This window comes from Carlito syrichta, unplaced genomic scaffold (genome assembly GCF_000164805.1).
Source record: "Carlito syrichta isolate Samal-C Ts95f unplaced genomic scaffold, Tarsius_syrichta-2.0.1 Scaffold305755, whole genome shotgun sequence".
In the NCBI taxonomy this organism is placed as follows: Eukaryota; Metazoa; Chordata; class Mammalia; order Primates; family Tarsiidae; genus Carlito; species Carlito syrichta.
The window spans coordinates 1,140,481-1,151,544 of NW_007249851.1; the positions used below are offsets into that span (position 1 = coordinate 1,140,481).

At 58.1% G+C, this 11,064-nt stretch overlaps 1 protein-coding gene across 2 annotated transcripts; it reads left to right on the forward strand.

The window, feature by feature from the left end:
• The first annotated feature begins 2,467 nt into the window (after positions 1–2,467).
• TFEB (transcription factor EB) lies at positions 2,468–10,128 on the forward strand. 2 transcript variants are annotated; one of them, XM_008062588.2, is made up of 8 exons: positions 2,468–2,691; positions 2,810–3,064; positions 4,108–4,188; positions 6,109–6,229; positions 6,327–6,383; positions 7,258–7,333; positions 7,925–8,072; positions 8,995–10,128. In XM_008062588.2, exons 1-8 carry the CDS (start codon positions 2,497–2,499, stop codon positions 9,472–9,474), a joined length of 1,413 nt encoding a protein of 470 aa, XP_008060779.1. In that variant the 5' UTR covers positions 2,468–2,496; the 3' UTR covers positions 9,475–10,128. The 2 variants fall into 2 exon arrangements, with proteins under 2 accessions (XP_008060779.1, XP_008060780.1); XM_008062589.2 differs by lacking the exon at positions 2,810–3,064 and having other exon boundaries at positions 2,494–2,691.
• The last annotated feature ends 936 nt before the right edge of the window (positions 10,129–11,064 follow it).

The following is an 11,064-nucleotide window of genomic DNA, read 5'->3' on the forward strand; positions in this document are numbered from 1 at the left end:
GGGTGTACACACAGGGTACCCCTCTGTAGGAGCACAGGGAAGGAGTAGGTGGAGGCTGCAGCTGTGTCCCTGCTGTGGATGGAGGAGTCAGCGTCTGACCCTTTCTCCCTGGGACTGCCCTGTTGGGAGCTGGGCAGCCCCTTCACTGACTCATGGCCTAGGGGCAGAGAAGGAAGGAAGAGGAGGTGAGGGCCACTACGTGCTGTGTATCTTGTAGGGACACCACATAGTGGTGGCAGGAGTCCTAGCTGGGGTCAGATGGCTTAGGCTCCGTTCCTGGCCTGGATCAACCAGCCCTGCAACTTGGGACAGGCTCCTTCCCAGCTCTGTTGGAGACCCTCTACTCCCCAGCTCTGGTTCCGGATCCCAGCTGGGTCCCCGTGCCTACCACAAGGCACGGACTCTCCCTGTGCCTCTATTTCTTCTTACTGTCAAAGGAGAATAAGAATTGAACCGACTTCAGGCCTGTTTGGGGTGAAAGTGCTTGGAGCATTGCCTGACACACAGGAAATACTCAAATCAATGCAAGTTATAACTATGATTTGGGATTGTCACGGAATATTTGCTAGTACCTTTCGCGACTGCTAAGTCCATTATCTGGCATTAGCCAGAACATGTCAGCCTGTGCTGCTCGTCTTTGCCAGCCCCATGCTCTGGGGCTCATTCTCAGGAGCTTGGAACACAGCTCTGGCCTCTGGTCCCCGCTGGGCAGCTCACCCTGCTGGTCATGTGCTTGCCCACGTCTCATGCGCTCAGCCTCCCACGTGCTACCCACCACACAAGACACGTTATTTCTACTTAACACTCCGGTCTTCTGAAGTAGAAACTGTTTAACCAAGAAACTGAGGCTCACAGGGGCTTGCCCAAGGGCACACAGCAAAGAAGTGTCAGAACTGCGATTCAAGCCTATGTCTGCCCTGTTGGGAAGCCCTTGCTCAACCATGAAGTCATACTGCCTCTTGCAATATCCCCAAGACTGAACTCTCCAGCCCCTGCCAGGACCCTCCTGGAGTCTGGGGCACTCCCAGGAGCCCTGTGCTTCTCAGAGAGTCTCAGCCCACCTTCACTGGGAGGAACCTTAGAAGTCACTGGGTTCAACCCTTTCCTTTCGTGCATGGGGAGATGGAGACTCAGAGAGAGGAAGGGACTTGCCTGGGGTCACTCCATGTGCTAGGGACAGAGCGGGTCCAGCTGCAGGACTCATTCTGCCCTATCCTCTCACCTTGCAGACTAGGCTTGGGGCCTAGGTCATGCCTGTCGCACAGACACCCACAGAAGGTGAGGGCTGGGTGCCCCATAGTAGCCCTCCCTGCTCAGGATTATAAAGGCCATGGACTTGCCTTTCTCATCTACTAGACTATAGACCCCGTGTGCTCGGAGCTTACAGCTGCATGCCCAGTGCCTGGCACATACATGGTATTTCATTCCTTCACACATGTGTTCAGCATCGATCCTGTCCCAGGCCCTGGCTCAAGGTACAGCAGTGAATAAGACAGGGAAATGCCTGCCCTCAGGGGAGTTTGCATTCCTGGTTAGGAAAGGGACAAACAATGAATGAAATAACTAAGCAAAAATGCACAGTATTTAAGATGGTGATAAGTGATATGGGAAAAAAAGTAAGAGGGAAGGGACAGAGTGAGTGGGGACATGAGGAGTAGGGGGCCTGCAGATTTTAACAGGGTGGTCAGCGTTTGAGCCTTGGAGGAGGTGAAGGAGTGAGCCAGGATATCATCTGGAGGAAGAGCATTCCAGGCACAGGGAACAGCAAGGGCAAAGGCCCTGAGGTGGGAGCACGCTGGGGTGTTTGAGGGCTGGCACAGAGGCTGGTGGGGGTGACTGGAGCAGATGGGACAAAGGGGGAGAGTAGGGGAGCCTGGGGTCAGAGGGGGACACGAGGTGGGGGCAGATCATAGGGGACCTTTCTGGCCATGGCAAGGATTTCAGCTTTTCCTCTACGTAAAAGTGGGAGCCGTGGAGGGTTCCAGGCAGAGGGCAGGACAGGCTCTCACTTAGGTTTTAACAGGATCCAGCTAATTGCTGAGTTTCAAGTAGAATGTTGTGGGGTAAGGCAGACAGCGGAAGTCTGAACATTAGGAGGCTCTCCAGGAATCCAGATAAGACCTGGCGCAGGCTGGGCCCGCATTGGTAGCAGCAGCAGAGGATGGATCCGAGGTCAGATCTGTCAGGATCCGGATGTGGTCGTGAGGCAGAGAGGCGTTGAGGTCGGCTCCTAGAGGTGGGGGCTGACCAGCTGCACTACACGAAGAAGAGAGACTCTCCAGAGAGACCAGGAAACTCCCAAGGGTGCTCAGCTCTGCCATCCGCTTGCTCTGTGACCTTGGGGTGGCCCTTTCCCCTCTCAGGACTCAGGGTCTCCTCCTGTACGATGGAGGCGACCCTGCCTGTCCTGGCCCCTCCCTGGGCCGCCGTGTTGAGGAGGACCAGCGCCTCACAGACGTCCCCCCCTCGTCCCCAGGGAGCCGACCAGCAACCGGCATGGCGTCACGCATCGGGCTGCGCATGCAGCTCATGCGGGAGCAGGCGCAGCAGGAGGAGCAGCGGGAGCGCATGCAGCAGCAGGCCGTCATGCACTACATGCAGCAGCAGCAGCTGGCGGGGCCGCCCACCCCGGCCATCAACACCCCTGCGCACTTCCAGTCACCGCCTCCCGTGCCTGGGGAGGTGCTGAAGGTCGGTGGACGCAGCCCAGCCTCTCTCCGCCCGCCCGCCTTCTTCCCTCCCAGGTGCAGTCCTACCTGGCGTCCTCCCCGTCCCGACTCAGCTCAGCCCGTGCCTTCTCCCCTCCCAGGTGCAGTCCTACCTGGAGAATCCCACGTCCTATCACCTGCAGCAGTCGCAGCACCAGAAAGTGCGGGAGTACCTGTCCGAGACCTACGGGAACAAGTTTGCTGCCCACATCAGCCCTGCTCAGGGCTCCCCGAAGCCCCCGCCAGCCGCCTCCCCGGGCGTGCGGGCAGGACACGTGTTGTCCTCCTCAGCCGGCAACAGTGCTCCCAACAGCCCCATGGCCATGCTGCACATCGGCTCCAACCCCGAGAGGGAGGTGAGTGCACCGCTGGCCAGGGGCTGCCGCTGTCTGCAGAGTTGGTGCGGTCGCTGTGCTCCTGGGGCCCCCGGTCTAATGGCAGAGGCAGGGGTGTTGCTTTCAGGGAGCCCCTGTTTGAGGGGGGGAGACACAGCCCTGTCTTCAGGAAGCCCCAGTCTGATGGGGAGACATAGACCTGTCCTCAGGGAGCTGAGGAAAGAGATAGCATCATCTTCAGGGAGTCTTGGTCTGAGGGAGGAGACACAGCCCTGTCCTCAGGGAGCTCCAGTCTGAGGGAGGAGACGGCCTTGTCTTCAGGGAGTCCCAATCCGAGGGTGGAGGCACAGTCCTGTCTCCAGGGAGCCCCAGTCTGAAGGGGAGAGATAGCTCTGTCCTCAGGAAGCCCCAGTCAGAGGGGGGAGACACAGCCCGGTCCTCAGGGAGTTCCAGTCTGAGGAGGAGACACAGCCCTGTCCTCAGGGAGCTCCAGTCCGAGGGAAGAGACAGACCCATCTTCAGGGAGACCCAGTCCAAGGGAGGAGACACAGAGAGTCCCAGTCTGAGGGTGGTGACACAGTCCTGTCTTCAGAAAACCCCAGTCCGAGAGGGGAGACACAGCCTGGTCCTCAGGGAGCCCCAGTCTGATGGGGAGAAACAACCCTGTCCTCAGGGAGCCCCAGACTGGGTGGGGGCAGAGACAGCACTGTCCTTAGGGATCCCCCATCTCACAGGAGAAACACCATCCCTACTTTTGAGAACTCTGCTAGGGAGAAACAGAAGACTCATACAGGAAAGCCCGGTACACCTGCAAAGCCATAGACAGAAGGTGTATCAAGGAAGCTCCCTGGGCAGCTAGGCTCCCTGGAAGACCCTGGCCTGGCCTTGAGGCCAGTGGAACCTGGACAGCTTATCCCTTCTCTGAGCCTGTTTCCTCTCCCGCAAGATGAGCAGGTTGGGTGTGAAGGGTTTCGTGGTCCTTCCAGGTCAGTGGCTGCCCCTGTGCCCCTTCCCCTCCCCTGTCTCCTGGTGGGCCCTCCCAGATGAACTTTCCTGTTTTCCAGTTTGATGACGTCATTGACAACATCATGCGTTTGGATGATGTCCTGGGCTACATCAACCCTGAATTGCAGATGCCCAACACGGTATTCCTGGCCAGAGTGGGGTGGGCATGTAAGGGTGGCTGGGGTGGTAGGGAGAACCCACAGTGGCTCTGAGCCTGGAGGAGCTAGAGAGAGGATTCCTACCGGGCAGAGGTGGCATCTTCCTATAGAGATAGAGTGACTTCCACGCTGAGTGCAAAGGCTCAAATCTGTAATCCCAGCACTTTGGGAGGCCAAGCGGGGAGGATCACTTGAGGCCAGGAGTTCAAGACCAGCCTGGGCCACAAAGAAGACCCTGCTTCTACAGAAAAAAAAATTAGCTGAGCTTGGTGGTGTGAGCCTGTAGTTCCAGCTACTAGGGAGACTGAGGTGGGAGGATTGCTTGAGCCCAGGAAGAGTCATCAACCAAATAATGTGATGAGGGCCCAGAGCCAAGCAGACTTATGAATTGAGAATGATGTACCTCAGCCTGTGTGCATGATGGGGCTTCAGAGGAGACAGAGGTGACTGAGCCACCAGCGGAAGCTTTATGGGTGGGGGTAGACAGGAGACAGAGAGAGCATTGCAGGGATGAGGGGAGGTGGGGCAGTGTGTCCACAGGATGGCCCGGAGCTGGTGAGTTTTGGAGACCTGGGCCTCCCCTCCGCTATCAAGCCCAGGGTCCAGCAGGCAAAAGCCTGTGACCCTCACTGTGTGGGGCAAGTGTCCCCAATCACAGGACCCCTCCGTCTGGCATCTTCCTGTAACCAGCTCTCTGGATTTCTGGGGCAGAGGTGGGGTGGCAGGTAGAAGGGTCCGGGTCTGGAATCAAAAGGCCTGACTTCTGACTTTCGTTGTGACCCAAGTCCCTCAAATATTTTGAGCCCCAGATTTTTTCCAGCTGCAAAATGGGGTGATGCTGTCTGCCCGTAGGGTTGTGGGACGATTAGATGAGGCAAGAAGTTGAGGGCAAACCCTGCACAAGGGTGTCAGGTGTTGACACTGAGCAGGTGGAATTGCTAGTGCCCCTCCTGCCTGCTTTTTTTGGAGGCCCTGAACCTCTACTGCTTCTTGGGCATGAGCCCCTTTCCCTGGTGCTGGCCCCAGCCCATGCCACCAAGGGAAAGACCCCAGTTCCTGCGGCGGGGAGTCAAAGAGTCGAGCCTCAATCCCTACTGCCCTGGTGACATTTCTGAGTAGCTGAACAGGAGCTGGCCAGGACCAGTTGGGTCCAAACCTGCAGCTGGCAAGGGCTGAGGAGGGATGGTGGGGAGATGGAGGGCGAGGAGAGGGAGGGTGCAAGTGTCTGGTCCCTTTAGCAGTTCCTGTGTACCCTGTGGGGTGTCTGGACCTGTGATTTGTTCTGCGTGTTTCTGTGGCAGAAGCCAGGGAGAGTTTCCAGAGCTCAAACCTCCGCATGTCAGGCCCCTGCTGTAGCCTCCACTGGCTGCCCGTTCCCACACTGTGTCTTTGCAAGTCAAACATGGCAGTCAGGAGTCCAGCTGCATCTCCTGACCTTGCCTACAGTGCATTCTCCACTCCCATCACTTGAGTGGCTTGGAGTGGCCGCGCTTTAGCCAGCCTCCCTGTCTTGGTCTGTGCCATACCCCCCTGTCGGGGGTGCCTTCTCTGCTTGTCTGTTTAAGACTCTGTTAAGTTCCACATCCAGGAAACCCTCCAGAAGTTCCAGAGTCGGTTAGGTATCCCTCTCTAGGGCTGCCGGGATGCCTAGGGCCTGATCCTATCATGCACTTGTCACTGATTTGATCATTCTCTCAGCTGGCTCTAGGCCACTTGCTCCTTGCTGGCTGGGTTGCAGCTTGTTCAGCTCTGGACTCTGCAGGCCTTCAGGTTGAATTGCAGGGTGAAGGGGCCCAGGGCAAATTCTGACGCCCCTGGTGTCTCTGGGAGTGACTCTTCCTGGAGGAGGCTCCCCATGGAGAGGGGGCTGCTTATAGGTCCCCCTCCTCCCTCCCCCCACAGCTGCCCCTGTCCAGCAGCCACCTGAACGTGTACAGGAGCGACCCCCAGGTCACAGCCTCCCTGGTGGGCGTCACCAGCAGCTCCTGCCCCGCGGACCTGACCCAGAAGCGAGAGCTCACAGGTACTGCCTCCCTCCCTCTCTGTGCCCTTGGATCCCCGACTCCTCCTCTGCTTCTCCCTCCCTCCCAGCTCCTCTCTCCTTCTCCCCTGGCCTCCAGATGCTGAGAGCCGGGCCCTGGCCAAGGAGCGGCAGAAGAAAGACAATCACAACCTAAGTGAGTCAGCCTGCTCCCTCCCACTCCTCCCTCTTCCTCCCCCTGACTGCGCAGGTGCTAGGCCATGCTAGGCCGGCTTCCCTACCTGAGGCCAACCCCTTGCAGATGCCTTGAACCCTCCTGTTTGTGTGACCCAACTGTGGGTGGCTCGTTAAGGGCGCTCTTTCCACTGGTCCTCTTTAGGAGGAGGTGGGAGAGAGGGCCTGGGAAGGGATGTTCATGAAACCACCAGTTTTCTGGGTTGAGGCCTGGGACCTGGCGCCACAGAGGAGTTCTGTGCACTGGGGAAGGATCCTGCCCCAGGCAGCTTTGCTGTGTGGCCAGCCTGACCCGGGCCCAACTCTGCCTCCCAGTGGCCCCTCATCCTCTCTGGCCTTTGCCCTGGCCCCTGTCACCCTTGTAGAAATCCCAATCTATTGGCCACCCCTTACTTCCTAAGAGAGGTAAATATAAGCTGCAGGCCGAGTGCGATGACTCACGCCTGTAATCCCAGCACTTTGGGAGGCCAGGGTGAGAGAATTGCTTGAGCCCAGGAGTTTGAGACCAGCCTGGGCAACATCACCAGATCTTGCCTCTATGAAAAAATTAAAAAAAAAAAAATTAGCTAGGCATGATGGTGGGCACCTAGAGTCTCAGCTACTCAGGAAGCTGAGGCAGAAGGATCTCCTGAGCCCAGGAGGTTGAGGCTGTGGTGAGCCATGATTATGCCACTGCACTCCAGCCTGGGTGACAGAAAAAGACCCTAGCTCTAAATAAATAACTAAATATATCTTAGCTGCAGAGCCCCCCAAGATGCCTTTCCCTGGGCTAGACACTTCTCCCCAGGTGGGTCCCCATCCCTCTAATTGCTCCTCCCCAAATCTCTTACCTTTAGTTGAAAGGAGGCGGAGGTTCAACATCAATGACCGCATCAAGGAGTTGGGAATGCTGATCCCCAAAGCCAACGACCTGTGAGCAGGTTTCTGGTTGGGGGAGGGCTAGAGCCTGGGGGTAGGCAGCTGCTAGTGGGTGCTCTCTGCCCTCAGCTCCACACTAGGTGCTAGGATGGGAAGGATCCCTTCTGGGAGCTTGTCTATTTGGGAAAAGAAGACCCCTCCCTCTCCCAAGTCAGGAAGGCTCAAGGTAGAAGAGCTCCTGTTCCAGAAGTGAGGTTGGGGTCAAGGAAGACTTTCTGGACAAGGAGTTGTGCTGGGAAAGTTTGCTCAGGGGAATTGGACTAGTGGAAAGGAGAGAGGTGGCTGAGGGGTAGGAGTATTGAGAGACCAGGGTGGGCTTGGTTTTTGTAGTCTTGGGAGAGAGGCTGCTCTGAATTGCTTGGGTCTATGAGATTAGTGAGGCGGGCAGTGGCAACAGAAGTCATCTGGGAAGGTCTGTTTTGTGCAAACCGAGATCAGCCTCCTCCACAAATGGGATGTGACCAGGCCTAGGGTTGGTGGGTGAGGCTGGGACAGGCCACATAGGCTCTGTAGCCAAAGCGGTGGCAAGGACTTGGCCTCTCCTCTGAGAGTGCCCCTCTGACTTTGCCTGGCCCGCTACTGCAGGGACGTGCGCTGGAACAAGGGCACCATTCTCAAGGCCTCTGTGGATTACATCCGGAGGATGCAGAAGGACCTGCAGAAGTCCAGGGAGCTTGAGAACCACTCTCGCCGCCTGGAGATGACCAACAAGCAGCTCTGGCTCCGTATCCAGGTCTGGTCCTGAACTTGGACTTCTTTGGTAGCGCTGACCCCTGACCCTGGTCTGGCTCCTGACCCCCGGGGCACTTCTGAAGTTGGAGCCATGGGAGTGATGCCCCCTAGGAAGGAGGATGTATCAGTCAGGATGTTAAGCTTTAAGGAACAGCTATCAGCTGGAGTTTCTGTCCTGTGAGATCGACAGGCACACCTAGAGCTGGCTCATAAAGCCATTGTCACTCATAAGGTGCCACATGCCACTTCTGCTCACATGTGCTGGGCCAGTGCAAGCACATTCCACCTCTAACCTCAAGGGGGCAGAAAATTGCAAACCTCCCATGTGCCTGGGAGGCAGAGCGGGAGCCTTGGGGTGGAGGCTGGGCATCACCGCAGGACAAGCTGAAGAACAAGAGCTTGGCAGAGTCGACTCCACCAGCCAGGCTGAGAGTTCTAGTCCTGGTGCTGTGTCGAGGGCCTCTTGTCCTCTTTGGACCGGAGGCTGGTCCTCAATATAAAGCACAATTTTCTGTTTCTCATGGAAGATAATACAATTCACATTAACATCTAACACACAGACACGCTCAAAGTGAAAAGTCAAAGTTTCATGAGGGAACACTCATCCTTAATAGATGCAATGCATTCTGATAATTTCTATTCTAGTCTAGTCTGGACAAGTCTATTTCAATTAAAAGAGAGAGAGAGAGCTGGTCAAGGCTCATAGAGTGGTTTCACAACCCACTAATGAGTTGCGGCTTGTAGTTGGAAAAAACACTGGTCTAGACTCCAGCACTACCCCATGCTTTCTTCCAGTGGAGACGTTTTCATGGTCTTGGGTGCCATAGGGCAGGGGCAAGTGCTGCGATGGGGCTCTGAGGGAGGGGGGCCTGGCAGCTGGTGCCCAGGGGTGTGTACCTCAGCCCCCTGTCTGTCCCCCACAGGAATTGGAGATGCAGGCACGAGTGCACGGCCTCCCTACCACGTCCCCGTCGGGCATGAACATGACTGAGCTGGCCCAGCAGGTGGTGAAGCAGGAGCTGCCCAGCGAAGAGGGCCCAGGGGAGGCCCTGATGCTGGGGGCTGAGGTCCCCGACCCTGAGCCGCTGCCGGCTCTGCCTCCCCAGGCCCCGCTGCCCCTGGCCACCCAGCCGCCCTCCCCATTCCATCACCTGGACTTTAGCCACAGCCTGAGCTTTGGGGGCGGGGATGACGAGGGTCCCCCAGGCTACCCTGACCCTCTGGGGCCGGAGCATGGCTCCCCCTTCCCCAACCTGTCCAAGAAGGATCTGGACCTCATGCTCCTGGACAACTCACTGCTGCCGCTGGCCTCCGATCCCCTCTTGTCCACCATGTCCCCCGAGGCCTCCAAGGCCAGCAGCCGCCGGAGCAGCTTCAGCATGGAGGAGGGGGACGTGCTGTGACCCTGGCTGCCCCTGTGCCAGGGAACAGGGGCCGGCCTGGGGGCTGGGAGGGCACCTCCCTCCCACCCTCCAGGCTGCATTTGTGTGTGATGTAGCCACCTGTCCTGCCTCACCCCTCCCTGTTGGCCCCCTGTCTGGACTTAGTGCCTGCCTGGCAGCCTGTGGGGTCAAGAGTACCCAGGCCTGGCTCATTGCCTCCCCACGGGCCGTCCTCTTGACGGGGCTGGGTGGGAATAGGCCTCCGGCCTGGCTCTCAGAGGCAAAATCATGAGGGGAAGGGAGGGACAGGGTGCACTAGAGGTAAGAAGACGCCTGTGGGGGAGGTCCTGTCTTCTGGGCCTGACCCCCCTGGCCACCAAGGAAGGACATGCTGGGTGGGGTTCAGGAAACTCCTTCTCTGAGGCGACTGGTCCAGGGGGTGCCCAAGCCTGCCTTTCTGATGGCAACAAGCCCACCCCAGCCTGGTCCTCGCCCCCTCGCAGGTGGGGCACCCACCCCCTTTGGTGCTAACAGCTCTCCACCAGGTGGTGTGAGGGCGGGGACTGCCGGAAGACAGGGAGGGCTGGGTTCAGGTTAAGTGTGGGGTCACTGCCAGAAGAGCAGCTCCCCTCCAGAATCCCCACTTTGTGCCTTTAGTAAACACTGTGCTTTGTACCTGTTGGTCCTGTCTCTTTGGAGCGGGTCAAGGGCTGACAGCAAACGGGAGGATTCAACCCAACGGGCCCCCTTCTGGGTTCGGAGTGTGGACGCTTTCTGCAGGGTGCCGAGGTGGGGGACACAGAGAAGCGAGAACAAGCCTGACACCTGTTTCCCCAACTTATCAGTCCCATCCCAGGGAAGCCCGCGACGCAGCTGGTCTGGGTGCTGATGGGGGCATTGTCCCTCATGGCCACAAGGTGGCGCTACAGCCACGCTGGTCCTGCACCTCCAGCTGTGGCCTGAGACTGGCGTGGATGATGTGGGGGAGGGGTGGCTCATAAACCCAGTCTACAGTCCATAGCTGCGGCTTTGGGCACCCTTGGCCCAGCTGCTCTTGGCCCCGGGGTGGGGGCATGCTTCTCTGGCCTCCCACCCCTAGTTCTAGTGATGACCTCCCCTGGTGAGCTGCCATCTAGCTTGAGAAGCTCTAACTGGGTGCTCTGGAGGCCAGTGCCCCTGCAGCCCCCACTCAGTGTCTCTAGCAGGTCAGGTTTCCCAGTAACTGAGGGACTGCGTCCTTCCAGGGTTTTGGGAAAAGGGACCCACGTGACCTAGTTTGGAAGGAGACAGGAGCACAGGCCGCTGGGTGGGAGTGAAGGATACGGATTCTATTCCCACCCTGCTCAGTGAGGCCTTGGCCTTGGGAAATCCTTTCCTCTGTCTGGGCTGCAGTCCCGTGTCCCCCCCCCCCACCACACGGTGGTCCTGGAGGGCCTCTGCTCCAAGGTTGGGATTTTCTTACCTCACCCAGGATGGGGAAATGGATTTGGGCAGTGAGGGGTGAGGGGTGGCTGCTTGAGCCCCCAGTGTCTGGGGTGGGGGAGGGAAGAGGGTGTCTTCTTTGGCTTCGTCCAGTTCCCCCCTCGACTTGCCACAGTCTCCAGGCAGAGA